Below are 14,859 nucleotides of genomic sequence, written 5' to 3'. Positions count from 1 at the left end.
CATCCACTGTTGGCTCGTTTTAAATTTTCATTTAAGCTGATGTTTAAAGCTGGTATCTTCCCCCATCCGTTAAGGATCCCCCTCTGGTGCTGAGAAATAAAGGAAATTATTCTGAAACTAATGAAATTATGAATTCAGGTAACTCTCTTGATTTCCTGGAGCGTTTCCTGGAGAGAACTGTGTAAATTTGGTGCTACTTATAGGAAAAATAGGAATTTCCTTGATAGAAACGCTCCATTTAAACCCAAGAAAATATTCAGTTATTATTAATTTATTATTATAAACCTGATTCTTAAAATATGTTGAATTATTTTCTTATTTTATAAGTATTTTCTTGTAGACAGGTTCTGCTTATCTGCTGTGCACTGCTTGCAATTATTTAATAATTGGAGGTGTACAAATTGAGTTCTTTCTATTTTTCTTGTAATTTATTACATGGTTCTTTCCAGGAAACGACTTGGAAATTATTCAGTGAACATATTGTGACCTGACGGTAGCAGGAACATACAATATGTCACACAAATATATCAGTCAGACTTACCCAGAAATAATTTTAAATGTAGCACTGGGTCAGTCAGTATGTGAAATAACTTGCAGTGAGTATGCAATATGCAATAATTCTTTTTATTTTCCCAGAAGGGTGAACACCTTTCCAGGGATGTTTTTTTGATAATGTTCTTCACTTTCACTTTCTGCTATTTCCCTTTGGGATCAATAGTCTTTATCTTTTGTGATTTGAAATAAAAACAAATTTAGAAAACTGTCTTATGAAAAATTTGTTCTCGCAGGCATGTTTGGCCAGCGCTGCCCAGAAGGAGCACACATGGGTCCGAAACAAAGTCACTATTGTCTCGTAAATTTCTATGAACGACTTCTGTTCTGATCCTCGGAAACAAAACGCATCCAAAACAGGGAAATTGTGTTGGTTAACCTCCATGAACACATAATAACACATTAAAGAGCTCCAGATGCTAAAATATACATAACTGCACAGCTAGAAATTAATTTTAAAAAGCTTCTCTTCAAGTTATTAATATTTTCTCTTCATTGGGCCCTTTACTTAAATTATAAAAACGGTTATTCACCGCAATGAGTTTCAACCAAACCACATGCACTCTGTAAGTTTCCACTAGTGTTATCTAGACAAGAAGTTTTTTTTCCCCCCCAAGTTTTGCGACATCCAATTTTAATGTTTTTGCCTCGAGCCCAAAACAACGGAGGCGAATGGAATTTTATTTGTGGAAAAATTATCATGTCTTTCCAGAAACAAAGTCCCGGTTATTTGGGATAGAAACAGAAAAACAGTTTTCAGTGAAGCAACTTACTAATGAAGAACTGGTCCTGATTAAAACTGTAGACAAAATGTATTTAATTAGGATCGGTTTGCAATTCTTCAAGTCTGTCTCAACACAACAGTCGGGAGCCCAAATGAACACTGAGAAGTTTTCCTTGCTGTAATCATTCCTCCTGTTCATACTGGCTATTAAAAGATCCCCTTCAATGTAAGAGATTGGGGCCAAAAACGCATTTAAAAGTTGATATGAGGCTTCAGCAGTCTGAGTTAGTCATATCAAGTGGATATCTGACACATTTACAGTCTTTTTAGCATCAAATTCCCTCTTTGTGTTTCCTCGGACAGTGTTTCCCTGTTAAGCTGCGGTGGAAGTATAGTAACAAAAAGAGGAACTTTGGCACAAAAAAGACTGTAACGTTGAAAGATATCTACTTGATTTGACTCATTTGGATGCTGAAGCTTCATATTAGCTTCAGATAAACTTAAATACATCTTTGCATAGAAGGAAGACTGGATTTTGTCTCCCATCATTATGAAGGGATCTTCTAACGGTCAGTATGAACAGGAGGAACGATTACAGCAAGAAAAACCTGTTTCAATGTTCATTTGGGTTCCTGACTGTTGTTTTAAGACAGACATGAAAAACTGTGAACCCGTCCTTTTAAGGTATCCTCTTGATTCAGATAAAGATTTATGGGGCACAAAAGTCCTAGATTTCATTTTTTAAAATAAAGATATGCTTATTCACCCTCAACACCATTAAATACATTTTCTTCAGTTTGAGCTTTTACCTACCGAGAACATTTATTTATTAGTGTTGAGTCAATTAAAATAGCTGATTTTTGAATGGGTTGTCATCCCAGATTTGATTTTCTGAAGGGTAAATGTTTTACAAAAAAATGTCAGTTATAATCAGTATTAGGTTTAAGACGGTTGTGTGTTAGCAGACGGTTAGAAATGACTAAATACAGGCATCAGGTTAGAGACAGTTAAAGTTGTGCTTTGGTTTGGTCAAGGTCAGTGTGAGGATCTAGTAACAGGTACTTGCAACATATTAGGGCTGCAACTAAAGATTATTTACATTATCGATTAATGTTGATTCTTTTCTTGATTCATCAATTAGTAGGTCTATAAAAATGTCAAAAAATGGTTTTCCAAAGCCAAAGATGACGTCCTCAAATGTGTTGTTTTATCCACAACCCAAAGATATTCAGTTTACTGTCACAGAAGACTAAAGAAACCAGAAAACATTCACATTTGAGAAGCTGCAATCAGAGACTTTGGACATTTATTTCTTTAAAAATGACTCCAAACAATTAACTATCATCAAAATAGTTGCCAACTAATCAACTAAATAGTTGCAGCTCTACAACACACTGCTGCCTTTAAACTACTTGGCCAATCTACCGTAACCTGAACCACGACCTTAAAATGGAAGATTGTCAACAACCAGTTAGTCTCCTACTATAAAATCCCAACCCTTGAACAATGTCAACTTTCAGAATGCCATGAAAACAGCAACTCAACCCCACCGCCCGTCCTCTGAAAGCTTGTTTCAGACAATTAATCCACTGTGTGTATATTTTTATCCCTGCTTCCCTCCTACAGATGAGCTCAAGTGGTTTTTTCTGCTCTGACAAATGAAGCCCACCCCCACGCACACACACACAAGAGCGGACTCTCACAGAGCTCCAGTTGGGGGATACATCAATGATAGGAGGTCAGGTGTTGCACACCTGGAGCATACAGTCAGGTGAGCTGTTTGCGGACCCAGCTGCCCTTCGGTTTTTTAGCAAGTGCATTGGCACACGTGACATGACTCACACAAGGAATTTTCTAGATGTGAAACCACTGAAAAACAGAAGCAAACAGTGATTTTTTTTGTAGCTGTTGTACTGAAAAGCTGTGGCGCAATACCAACAAATGGCCACTAGATGGAGCCAGTGAAGCATAATTTAAGCGATGGCAGCTTCCCAAATGAAGAGGAAAGGGACGAAGGGAAAATAATTTTCATTCGAAACGGCTCATGAAACTCGAATCACACATTAGTGGTGTCAAACTGTTGTTCCACACTTTCCCCTAATGCATGCCAGCTCACACACACACACACACACACACACACACACTATTCTGCTCCTGTGTGTGTGTGAGTGAGTGAGATTATTTTGGTCCCTTTACTACTACACATTCCTGTCATGTATATTTGACAGCACTCTGTCACCGGATAGGACTTGGAGGCTTTTCCAGATCCTTCTAGGAACTGTTGTTCCCACAGTGCAGCTGCTGCATCTGATTCATGAATCAGTGAGATTGTTATCAACAGGAAACACATGATGTGACATGTTTATGTATGATTTATTTCCTTCATTGGTATTTATTATTAGCCTGTTATTGCAGTTGGGTTTGTCTGTGATGACAAAAATACATCACAGTATTATTATTACCATGAAATAAAACAGCACAACAGCTGACATGAATGCTTTTGTACTTACTATGTCCAGTTCAGAAGAACAAAAAATTTAACCGTATGAGAAAATTAGACAACTCTGAGATGTTTATTTATTTACTTATTTATTGATTGAGTTTTGAGTGAGTTATTGGTTGAGTTGGTGTCAGGGTTTATATGTTTTTTAAAATATTTTTTAATACAAAAGGGGTATTTCTCAACTTTAATGCTAAGGGGGTATTTCCGTTTCCTCTAAATCCCCAGAGTGCAATCAAAATCTGAGGACAGAGTTTTTAGTGTGTGCGTGTGTTAATCTATGCATCTTATCTATTTATGTTTTATTACTTATTTTCCACCGTTCTATCATTCTGTCAAGTACTTTGAATTGCTTTTGTATGATATTGTGCATCACTGATAGACTTTAAACTGCACAAATGTCAAATGTTACACTGACAAAGGATATAAAATTAGAAATAGTTATTAAAATCAGCAATAAGCATGCAAAAAAATAATAAAAAGCTTAATCTTGTTGTTAGTAAAGATAATATGTACTATTAAAGACATCATTAAGCTATTTTATCAAGTGGTAAAACAACACAAAAGCAAACAATACATAACATGTAAAACATGAGAAGGTAAATATTGATAGTACTGATATAATTTTAAAAAAGTAATAAAACACTATGCTACAGGCAGAAATAAAACAATTAGCATAGAAGCAAATAGCAACTAATACGTCTATAAAATAAATAAATCATAGTGACACACACACACACAAAACAAGACCACAATGACAGACATGCAAGACTGCGTTTTAAAAAAACACATTAACACGCCTGAACATGCTGAACATGAGTTAATTGCCAGTGTCAAAAGACCAGGACATTCTCACACCCACTTCTTTTTTTTTTAGATAAATATTAGAGATGTTTTTGTTTTTAAAAAAATTATTTTTAACTTTTTAATATCATAATTGTACATGTTTTATTTTAACTTTTTAAAAATATATATATATATCATTTAATTTGATTTAGTTCAGTCAAATTTACGATGCAGAAATAAATGTTTTCCTGCAGACGTGAGAGGCTAATCCTCACACTCACCCCCCCTCCCTCCGCTGTGTCACCCACTCACCCCCCTCCCTCCCCTCCCCTCCTCTCTCAGCCTGCCAGTCACGCGGCAGTAGCATGGGGAAGCCTGTGGGCGGAGACTGTGACCTAATTTTGGCCAATGGGAGCCCAGGAGAGCCAGCGAGTGACCTAGATTCAGCCAATCGCGGCGAAGTACAGTCGCCGGTAGGCAACAGTCGGCGCGTGCCGGTGCCATGTGCTTCCTCGGCGTGAAGCGCGCGAGAGGCAAACAGGGACAGTCAGAGAGAAAAACAGGCGAAGCTAGATCCTCCTGGCCGTTTTTTTATTAGATAAAACACAATTTAACCACCTTTATATGTCATTATTTAAAGACTACACGACATACAGTAGTGGTGTAAGTAAACTCACTACTCATATTATTGAAATAAACATTTATAAATACAGAAATTCAACGTAAATGCTCCTAACGTATGTGTTAGGAAGTATAAATATGATTTGACAGTTGTAATGTCCTTTTTTTTGCTTTGTTTGAGCTTCTCGTTTTGACTTCAAATCCTGTCACGTTGTAGGGTTAAAAAAACAGACATTTTATCACATTTCTGAGCTGCGGTTTGACTGTGGAGGAGATAAGAAACAAGGCAGCTCAAACACCCTGACGTCTCATGTTAATCTTAATATGAGTCTGTGGTCATCGCTGTTGTTTCGGCCTCGCTGTTTAAATGACAGCGTGAGAGAAGAGCAGAAGGGGCGGGGTGCGTTCACGGTCCATCCAGGAAGGAGCTCAGCTGAGGAGGGGCGTGACTCGGTACGCAACAGTCGCGGCTGCTGTTCGCTATTGGCTGAATTCAGCAGGAGGTGGTGTGTTTTATGTAAATGTATGTTGCGTTCAGGTGATACGGGAGGAAAAAGAAATATATCAATAGTGGCACTGTTTCAAGCAAGCACCTGGAAGTTTTACATTTTGGATTCTGTCAGAAAAAGAGAGGTGTGTTTCTCATGTTAATACATTTTGGGTTGTTGTACTGCTGGAGGGAAAAACATAAAATATAGAAATATATTGAAAATGGCTAAATATTCTACCCATTAATGTAGATTTTTTTTAAAATTTAATTTAAAATGTTTTATACAAGTAATTCAATGAATCCTGCTGTCATTGTGAGACAATGTGGATTTTTCTTAACCTTATATTGTTTTCATGTTTTTACAAAACAAAGTCTATTGTTTTATGCAATATTGCTCAGAATATGGCATTCAATTTTATTTTCAACTATTGTAAATTCTTTCTTTTTTAAATATTATTTAGAATTACTTAATTTTGTGTGTATTTTTGAAAACCTACTTGGCAATAAACCCGATTCCGATTCATAGTGACTTTGCATGTTGCATTTTTTGCACATTATTTCAAATTGATATATTTCTTGCAACACAAAGAAATAAATCAAATTATTAAATACAATCCTTCCAGCTGAGGTGAACTCTATTTTCTACTCATAAAAAACAAGTGAGATTTTCTGCACACTAGACCCTCTAAATATAATCAAGGATGGGTTTAACAATTGCAGGTGTTTTTTTTCCTGACTTTGCATTCATCTTGCAGTTGCCAGCTGTAGTAGTACACGCTATGCACAAAACTTTTTCTCTCTTTTTTTTGACATTTTTGTCTATGTTTGAGAGTTGAAAGTGCTGTGAGAGAGGAAACAGGAGTAGAAAAAAGGGGGTATGACGTGCAACAAAGCTCAGTGGCTGGAATCAACCAACCAGACGCTGCATTTTTGTGGTATGCGTTTTAACCAGTAGGCTCCCGCATGAACAGTTTTCTCTCTTTTTTTCCTACTTTTTAACTATAGGCTAGTTTAACAACATTTTCTATTGGCACTGAATCAAAGCTAAAATGTCTTAAATTTGTGGCTTGATACCTCCTTAAAGTGAAGTTGGAAATTATATATTTTTCTATGCGGAAGCTCATATTTACCAGCTTTCCCATGAACGGTGAACGCCTCACTTCGGCTGTAAGGGAAGGGGGCGTTGCCGGTGGGCGTGTCCCCTGTATGCAAACGATCCACGCCCCCTAGCGTCTTTCCCCCGTGAGCGGTGACGTCACGCGAGCGGCCCGTGTTGGTTCCAGCTGACTGGCAGAGAGAGAGAGAAGAGAAGAGAGAGAGAGAGAATCAGAAAGAACGACGAAAATAGAGAGGTGTGTGTGTTTGTGTGTGTGTGAGAAAAAGGGAAAGAGAGAGAGAGAAAGGGAGGGGGAGAGAGAGAGAGAAAGAGGGAGAGAGAGAGAGAGAGGAAAATAAGAGCCATCAGCACCATCTATCTGACTCTCATACTATTGGATATTATTATTTTGGGGGGATCTTTCTTTCCTTCATCTTATATTTTTCGCTCATATTCAATCTCAAGTTTATTTTTGTCATTTTTTTCCTTCTCTTGGAGACTTTATTACCCCACCACCTCGACTCGACTCTATTCTACTGTTTCTAATCCTATTTCCTCACTCATTGCATGGGACTACAAGCCTTTATTTCTGTTTTTATTTGTTTGTTTTCTCCTCCGGACTAAAAAAAAAAAAATCTCCGAGCGATCAACCAACCAACCAACCGACCAACCGACCGACGGAACGGACCGGACCCGACCGTGAACCACCGCTTTATCTCTACAAACTCGAAGGGGACTTCACTCGTGCGCTCTCCAGGATTTAATTTGTCTTCCTGTGTGCATTTATTAGTGCAGAGACGAGTTTGTGTTTTTTTTTAAAGGGTTGACAGCAACTCCTGAAGCTCAGTCAGTCTGAGAGGATGAATAAGACTCACACGGTCAACATGGTGCCATTTTGGAGATAAATCCCCCCCCTGTTTTAATTTCGTTTTCTTGAAACATTTCTCTTCATGTGACGGGCGGAAAAGCGGGACTATCAGGTGGAGATCTTGAGCGCACACAGGCGTCACCTGTCCGCGCACCTTTTTGACGGCGCGCCTGTCTGTCAACTATCACTAATTGGATTATTTTGATCTTGAACTTACAAGTCTGCAGGTTGCTCTCCCTACTCCTCCTCCTCCTCTTCCTCCCCCCCGCGTCTCCCCTCTCCTCCTCCTCCTCCTCTTCCCCCCCTTAGAAGTTATGTCAAGGCCTCTCACTCAGCTCTTGCCGCCGGATCTTCCTGCCGGGGCCACCAGCCCCCAGTTCGGGGCCAGTAACCCGACTGGAAGTGGCCCCCAAGGTGGCCACCTGACCTCCATGACCAACCTCAAGTCGCTGCTTCAGCTGCCAATCAAGGCCGACCAGAGAGGCACCAAGGACTGCTGCGAGATGAAAGGTGAGTGCGTGCACGTGTGCGTGTGTGTGCACGTGTGTGTGAGAGCGAGGGGACATCCTATAGGCATGAGACGTCTTAAAGGGACATTATGAAAACACCTCAGCCAACAAGTCACTACATGGAGAGAAATTATAGTACATGTGAATGTGCTATAAGTGAATTATTATGTATTATTATACATTTTAATGCACTATAAGTGCAATACAGGAATACATTAGGTAAAGTACATAAAGTACAGTTAAGATACCACAAACTTTAACTGTTAATTCACCCTATAAACACATTTGAAGCCCCTGCAGAAACATTATGGGAATATTATAATGATATAACATGAAATAGAAACAATAATAAACTCATGATAGAGCCTCATTCCTTGCAGAAATATTGCAGGAATCATACAGTGATTATTCATTTGTGGATGTGTGTGTGTGTGTGTGTGCGCATGTGACTGAGTGGGTAGGTGTGATTGTCAAAGACAGAGGCCCTGCTTGTCCAATACACACACACACACACACACTCACACACACACATATACACATACATGCACATGCACACTCTGTTTTCACTTCAGCCTTCCTCCTTCTGGCCCTTTTTGCATTTGGTGAAATGAAATTATCAGCAGGAGGGAAGATGAGGATGGCTGTGTTTAAAAAAAGAAACACAATCTGGAGTGGATGCCATCAAAGAAAACACAGCCAAGAAAAAGAAAAAGAAGAAGAAGAAGAAGAAGCAGAAGCAGAAGCAGCAAACAGTCGTTTGTGTTGAATCTAATTTGCCGCTCTGTTTAAAAGAGAGGTTACTGAAGGGGATTGAATTGTTTCCCATCCACCAGCTGCCATGACAAATATTAACCAGGCTGCCTCTCCTTCCTCTCTGCTGTGGAGATGTCATAACTCCTAGTCAGCTGCTCTCTCTCTCTCTCTCTCTCTCTCACACACACACACACACACACACACGTATACATTGGTTTTGTTGGGCTTGTGAGGACATTGCCTTACTTCCCTGCAGGATTGCTCTTACCTAGAAAAAAAAATTATGCTTAAAATCAGTGTTTTTGTCAGTGTGAGGGCATGCAAAAATGTCCTCACATGCACAGGGGTCTGCCCTCGCAAGTATAGTTAAAACTCAACACACACACATGCACAGAGAGGGAGGAAAAACAAAGAAATCACACTGTCCAAGTGTTCCCTGCAGGCTGGCGGCCCCTGGTGGCATTTAGATTTAAGTGCAGCTCCTTTCTCTGGAGTTTTTTCTTTTGTGCCTTTGCATGAGGAGGAGGAGGAGGAGGAGGAGGAGGAGATGATGGTGAGCACGGCTGACAGGCTCTCCACGGAGTGAGAAAGCAGCTCAGAGGCCCGGACAGCCTCATTGTCAGCGCCCGTAGAGCGCATCCCCCTAATGATAGGTGATGCATTCAGGGGCCGTGGTGTAAAAAAGATGTCGGTGTTTGATGTTTTTTTTTTGGTTTTGCCCGTGGCTTCTTGACGCCTTTCCCTTTCCACGATGCAGAGTCGATGTTTCGCTCCTGCTGCGCCCTCCTGCGCTTCTCCCTGGCTAGCTTTGTTTGACGCCTTCACAAACACCCACTCTATCTGGCACATCTCTCTCTCTCTCTCTCTTCTCTTTCTCCCTGTCGTTCCCTCACACGTCTTTGAGTTGTTTTTTTTTGGTTTTTTTCCCCTCTCTCACACTTTTCCTGTTTCCCTGCTCTCTTCTCCTCAGATCATTCCATCTTCCACTCTCGCAGCCCCTTTACTGATTTACATGTTCTCAGGTTTTATCTTGTCATCTTTACGCCGTATGCTCTCATTTCTCCATCTTCTTTCCAAACCCATTTTATTTGCATTCGTCTCTATCTCTTCTTCTTCTTCCCTCCGCTCTAAAATCTCTTCTCTCTCACCTCTCGCTGGAATTTGCATAGATCCTCTGTCCTGTTACCAGTCCTTCCTTTTCTATTTTCTCACTGCCACCTTTCTTTTCCTCTGCGCTGTGGTCAGTCTATCAGGCTGTAATGACTTGTCTACTCCAGTTCAAAGCGTCACCATCACTTCGATTAAGCTTTGTCACTTCCACTTATTCCTCCCATTCGTTTCCCCTCCTGCCCCCCTTTTTTCATCCTCTCCTCCTGTTGCTTCCTAACAAAGGGATTTCCCCGTTTCTTCCTATTTCTTCCATCCCTACAGAGCCTGGCAGGTGTTAAGAGTTGCTTTATTTTTCTATACTTCTTTCTTCATGCACACAATTTAGTAATTTGTGCTCTTGAATTAAGGAATTGTGTCCAAAAATAAGTATTTTATACTGCCGCAGATTGTTAATCCACTGGAGCAGCATTATTAGCAACATGCTAGCAGCTTTGTTTTGTTTTTAAGGTGCCTAAATACTGAATTCATTCCATTATATTAATGTTTTTAGGTTATCACATTTCTCTTTATCACCTCAACCCTTTTTTTAATGCAGTTGTTATGCTACATCAGCAGTTTGTTCAAGCAATACCGGTCAATTTAGCTGCTATTAGTTAGGTTCAAATACCACTTTGTAGCCTAATGTAGCGCAAAATAAACTGTGAAAGTTGTCAGTATAAATGAGATGCTTGGGTTTCAAGGCTGGATTACCAACCGGGCAACTGCCCAGGGGCCCCAAAAGATTTACTCCATGTCAATTGGGTCTACATAATTTGATTAATTGCAAATTAGTTGTACATTTGCAGCACTCAAGTACAAAATCGACAATGACAGGTCCTCCATCTTGTGGTCCTGGTCTTGAAGAGGAATTCTGTGTTAAAATCTAGTTTGAAGACTTTAATTGTTTTAGTTTTTTTTGAGCTCATTTGTTGTAAAGTTGTGTTTTTTTATCAAACCGCGGAGAGAAAACTGAGGGAAAGGTTGTGTTATTCCATCATGGGAGTACTGTAAGGCTGCTACCAACTGCTATTTTCTTAAATAATCGATTCACTGTTCAGTGTATAAAATGTCAGATAATATTGAAAAACACTGATCATTATTCCCTGAAGCCCAAGTTAACATATTGAGATGACTTGATTTGTCTGACCGACAATCAAAAGGTGTTGAGTTTACTTACAGTCATGGAAAACTGAGAAAACTAGCAAATATTCATATTTGTGTGAATATTTTTGGCATTTTTTTTTACATAAAAATATTACTTAAACGATTAATCAATTATCAAAACTGTTACCAATAAATTTCCTTAATCAACTAATCCTTTAATCAACTAATCATCTCAGCTGTAGAGTGCTACAGTGTATAATGGGGGGTCAACAGGGGCCCAACAACAAACTGTTGCCCTGTTGGCTCCATAGGAGGTTAAACCGGCCATGTTGGCTTCAATTAAGTATATGTATATATAATAATAATAATATATGTGTTAAAATTTCAACAATATTTCTTATGTTTTTGTGAATTTGTTCACACAAATCAAATAATTTCAACATTTTTCCCTCCATGACACCATCAGGGCTCCTTACTTTCCTTTCATTGTGTATCTTTGCCTTTCTTTTCACCCATCTGTCCTCATCGTCTTCTCTTGTCTTCTTTCTATACTTTATACCTCGACACGCCTCCTCTCATCTGTCTCCTTGGATTCTCCTTTCATCCCTCCATCTCACTGGAAGCCACCAGTCTCCTCCTCCTGCTGTTACCGCAGTCCTTCCTCTCGTCTTTCTCACGTTTTCTTTGTTGATCCTTTGGCCGTTCTTCGTAGCATCTCACTTTAATTACTCTTGATTTGTAACATGGCACTTTTCTTTGGGCACCGTGCCCTGTACCCTCTTTGTTTACTTACTTTCTCCACTGTTTTTGTTTGACTTTTTACATTTCTGTCTTTCAGTCTTTCCTCACACATTTCCAAGTCTTTTCTCTCTCTCCACAGCTCTTTCTTAACCATAACAGTGTAACATTTGGAGAAATACAGTTCTTGCTATCTTGTTAGAGGCACTTGACAAGATATTACATCAGCTACAGGCTAGCCTAGCTTAGTACAGCAAAGGTAACTATTAGCATAGCTCCATTTTAAGTGAAAAATGTGCCTTGACTCTATTTTTTGTGTGTAGAAATAAAAACAGTAAGTTAAAATAATCCTGTTTTCATTGTAGGGTTTCCAATATTGTTCACCTGTTGTACATATTGCTGACAACACACAAGTTACTAGCTAGCGACTGTAGTTAGCGACAACTTCTGTAGCAAAATCTGCTGTAGTTTGTCAAAAATAGCTCCAAACTGGTAACTTCTTCTAAGACAGTGTCAATTTTTTTTTACATTTTATTGCCACTTGTGTTAAAGAAACAGAATAAAAAGTGTTTTTTTGTAACAATACAAAGCTAGGCTAGCAGTTTCACCCTGCATGCTTTCGGTGTTTATGCTAAGTGAGGCTAAACATGTCCTATCCTTTTAAAAAACAGACTGAACTACCATTTTATGTTTACTTCATTAGTCTGACATTTGTTCATGATAGCTGTTTTCTGTTTGGGAGTGTTTTTTAAAAAATTTGCTCTAACCAATCTAATCCAGCTAATTTTAAGTCAACACAGAAGCGGTTAGCTACATGCTAGCAGTTAATATTGACGTAGATCAAGTATGCAAATTTAACAGTTGTCTTTAAGTTGACTTGCAATAACCTGTACATTTTTATCAATCTCACCTGTGGGGGGCCTTAAAGAGACAGGAGCTAAGACTGCCTGTTAAGAGACAGAGGCTGAACTGAGGGGCTGCATAAAGGGTCAGTATAAGATAAATAATGAGTTTTTTTTTAACTGTGAATCATGCAAGGCTACTCTAGTGGAGCCCCAGAAGAAAAATATAGCGATGGAAATTAGCACAATAGGTCCCCTTTAAAAAATGACTCCACGTGATTAATAGATTATTTAAATAGTTTGCGATTAATTTAATAATTGACCACTAATCGAGTACTCGTTGCAGCTCTACCCGATTCTTAATCTCCTCAGTCGCACAGTCGCAAGATTACATCTACACAGAGTAACAGACACAGAGATGAAATTAGATCAACCTTTTCATCTGTTGGATTGTACCTCTTTCTTTCGGTCTTTCCCTCAGCCCATAAGAGTTTGGTAATAAATACGCAGTAGATTAAAAGGAAACTGCCAGGCAGATGAGGAAGATGATGATATCAGAGAGATTATAAAGGACATAAATATGACGGACTCTCTGCTCTACTCTTCCTCCCTCCACCTCTCTCCGTCTCTCTTCTGCTATTTTCCTGCTGTAATCTTTGGTGTATTTATGTGCTTTAATCCCTTTAAATTATAATTTCCGGCCTTCCCGATGCTCTGCCTCAGTCACTCCAGCTTGTTCCCCCCTTTCTCGTTACTCTCTTGTCCCTGTCAGCCCGGCCCAGTTAAATATGCTCTTTTATTACTATTTTATTGTGTTTTATTATTCAGCGTGTCATTTATTTAATATGCACTTTTTGCAGCCTAATTCTTTAGAATAATATTACAAAAAGATCAGAGTAAAAAACCATCGCTGTAGTTCTCTTCATGCAGTGTTAAATGAGGTTCCTGTTTTATTTGCAGGATTCTCATTTCAAACTCAAAACAACTTTATTAATCACACTCGGGGCGAGTTACGAGCGGCTAAACTCGATAAAAGATGAGATCAAACCTACGCAGCATATAAAAGTCGGATTGCAGAGCAGATGAATGATTTTCTTTTTTTTCTGGCGATGGTTTATTGATGCAGTCCAAAATCTATCTTTCCACTGGACAACCATTCTCACCGAGAGGTCAAAGTTCAGGGTCGACTTTATTTATAGATGCCTTTTAATGATTGCAACTAAGTGCTGCACAGAAAGCAAAAGGACACAATGCTAAACAGATGTTTGTTTGTTGACTGTTTTTTGTCCTCTGGGTTAGATTTTTAGATAAAATATCACTCGAATGTTACGCAAATCTGCATTTGGGTCTCTGTCTGCACATAAATACGGTACAAGAAACCTATCGCAAGATCAGAAAGTGATCAGATTTGACCCAAAATCAGTCGTAACCTGGAGTATTTGTTTCAAACCACGTCGGAGAAAAGCTTGTGGGACTAAATGTGCATCCTGTGCCTTGCTTAAGAGCTCTCAGGATGCACTGCAGCCTCTGGGATGTGCAGGGAATCAAACATGGCACCATCTGGCTGCCAGCACAGTGTGCGAGTGTGTGAGCAATGCAGAACCAGTGCTGGAATATTTCCACGTAATCGATTTGTCTCAAAACTTTAATGTGTCCATAACTGAACCAAATTATTGATATGATTTATAATTAGGGATCATTTGGGACACCTGATCACGTGTTTTGCTTTAGTTCAGAGTCAATTTATCACAAGATGTCTTAAAAATGAGCCATTCTTAAATGTGAAATCATGTGTTTTTGAAATTTAATGATTTTTTTCCAAAGTGAACAAGTACTGTGTTGCAATAAAAGACTGTTTTAGCTTGAAAAGTGCAAAAAAAAAAAAGTGCCTCATGTCAGGTTTCATTCTAGTGTCAGTAAACCCTGATCACAGTAGTTCAAAGACACTTTAATTACAGCGAACAAATTAAACCATTGTGGAGGAAATGATCAGCCTTTCATGCCTAGTTAGTTTTGCTGGATTGCTTTACAGCACGAAATACTAAACATCGACATTCCACGATACTCAAACTCATTTCATTTCTACTTTTTTCTAGCTGCATACTTTGAACTTGGGAGTTTTTCTTA

General features: G+C 39.0%; 1 protein-coding gene across 2 annotated transcripts in view; it reads left to right on the top strand.

Annotated features, from left to right (window-relative positions):
• Positions 1-7,061: 7,061 nt before the first annotated feature.
• Positions 7,062-14,859, top strand: part of LOC121912861 (thyrotroph embryonic factor-like) — a 38,813-nt gene continuing 31,015 nt past the window's right edge. For both annotated transcript variants that reach the window (XR_006100159.1, XM_042435339.1), the window contains exon 1: positions 7,062-8,147. Coding sequence is in view for 1 of the 2 variants with exons in the window: in XM_042435339.1 (XP_042291273.1) it covers positions 7,952-8,147 (196 nt within the window). In the remaining variant the exon portion in view is untranslated. The remainder of the gene's footprint in view (positions 8,148-14,859) is intronic.

Source organism: Thunnus maccoyii, chromosome 15, assembly GCF_910596095.1.
Source record: "Thunnus maccoyii chromosome 15, fThuMac1.1, whole genome shotgun sequence".
Lineage (NCBI taxonomy): Eukaryota > Metazoa > Chordata > Actinopteri > Scombriformes > Scombridae > Thunnus > Thunnus maccoyii.
This window is presented reverse-complemented; position numbering and strand designations above follow the sequence as displayed.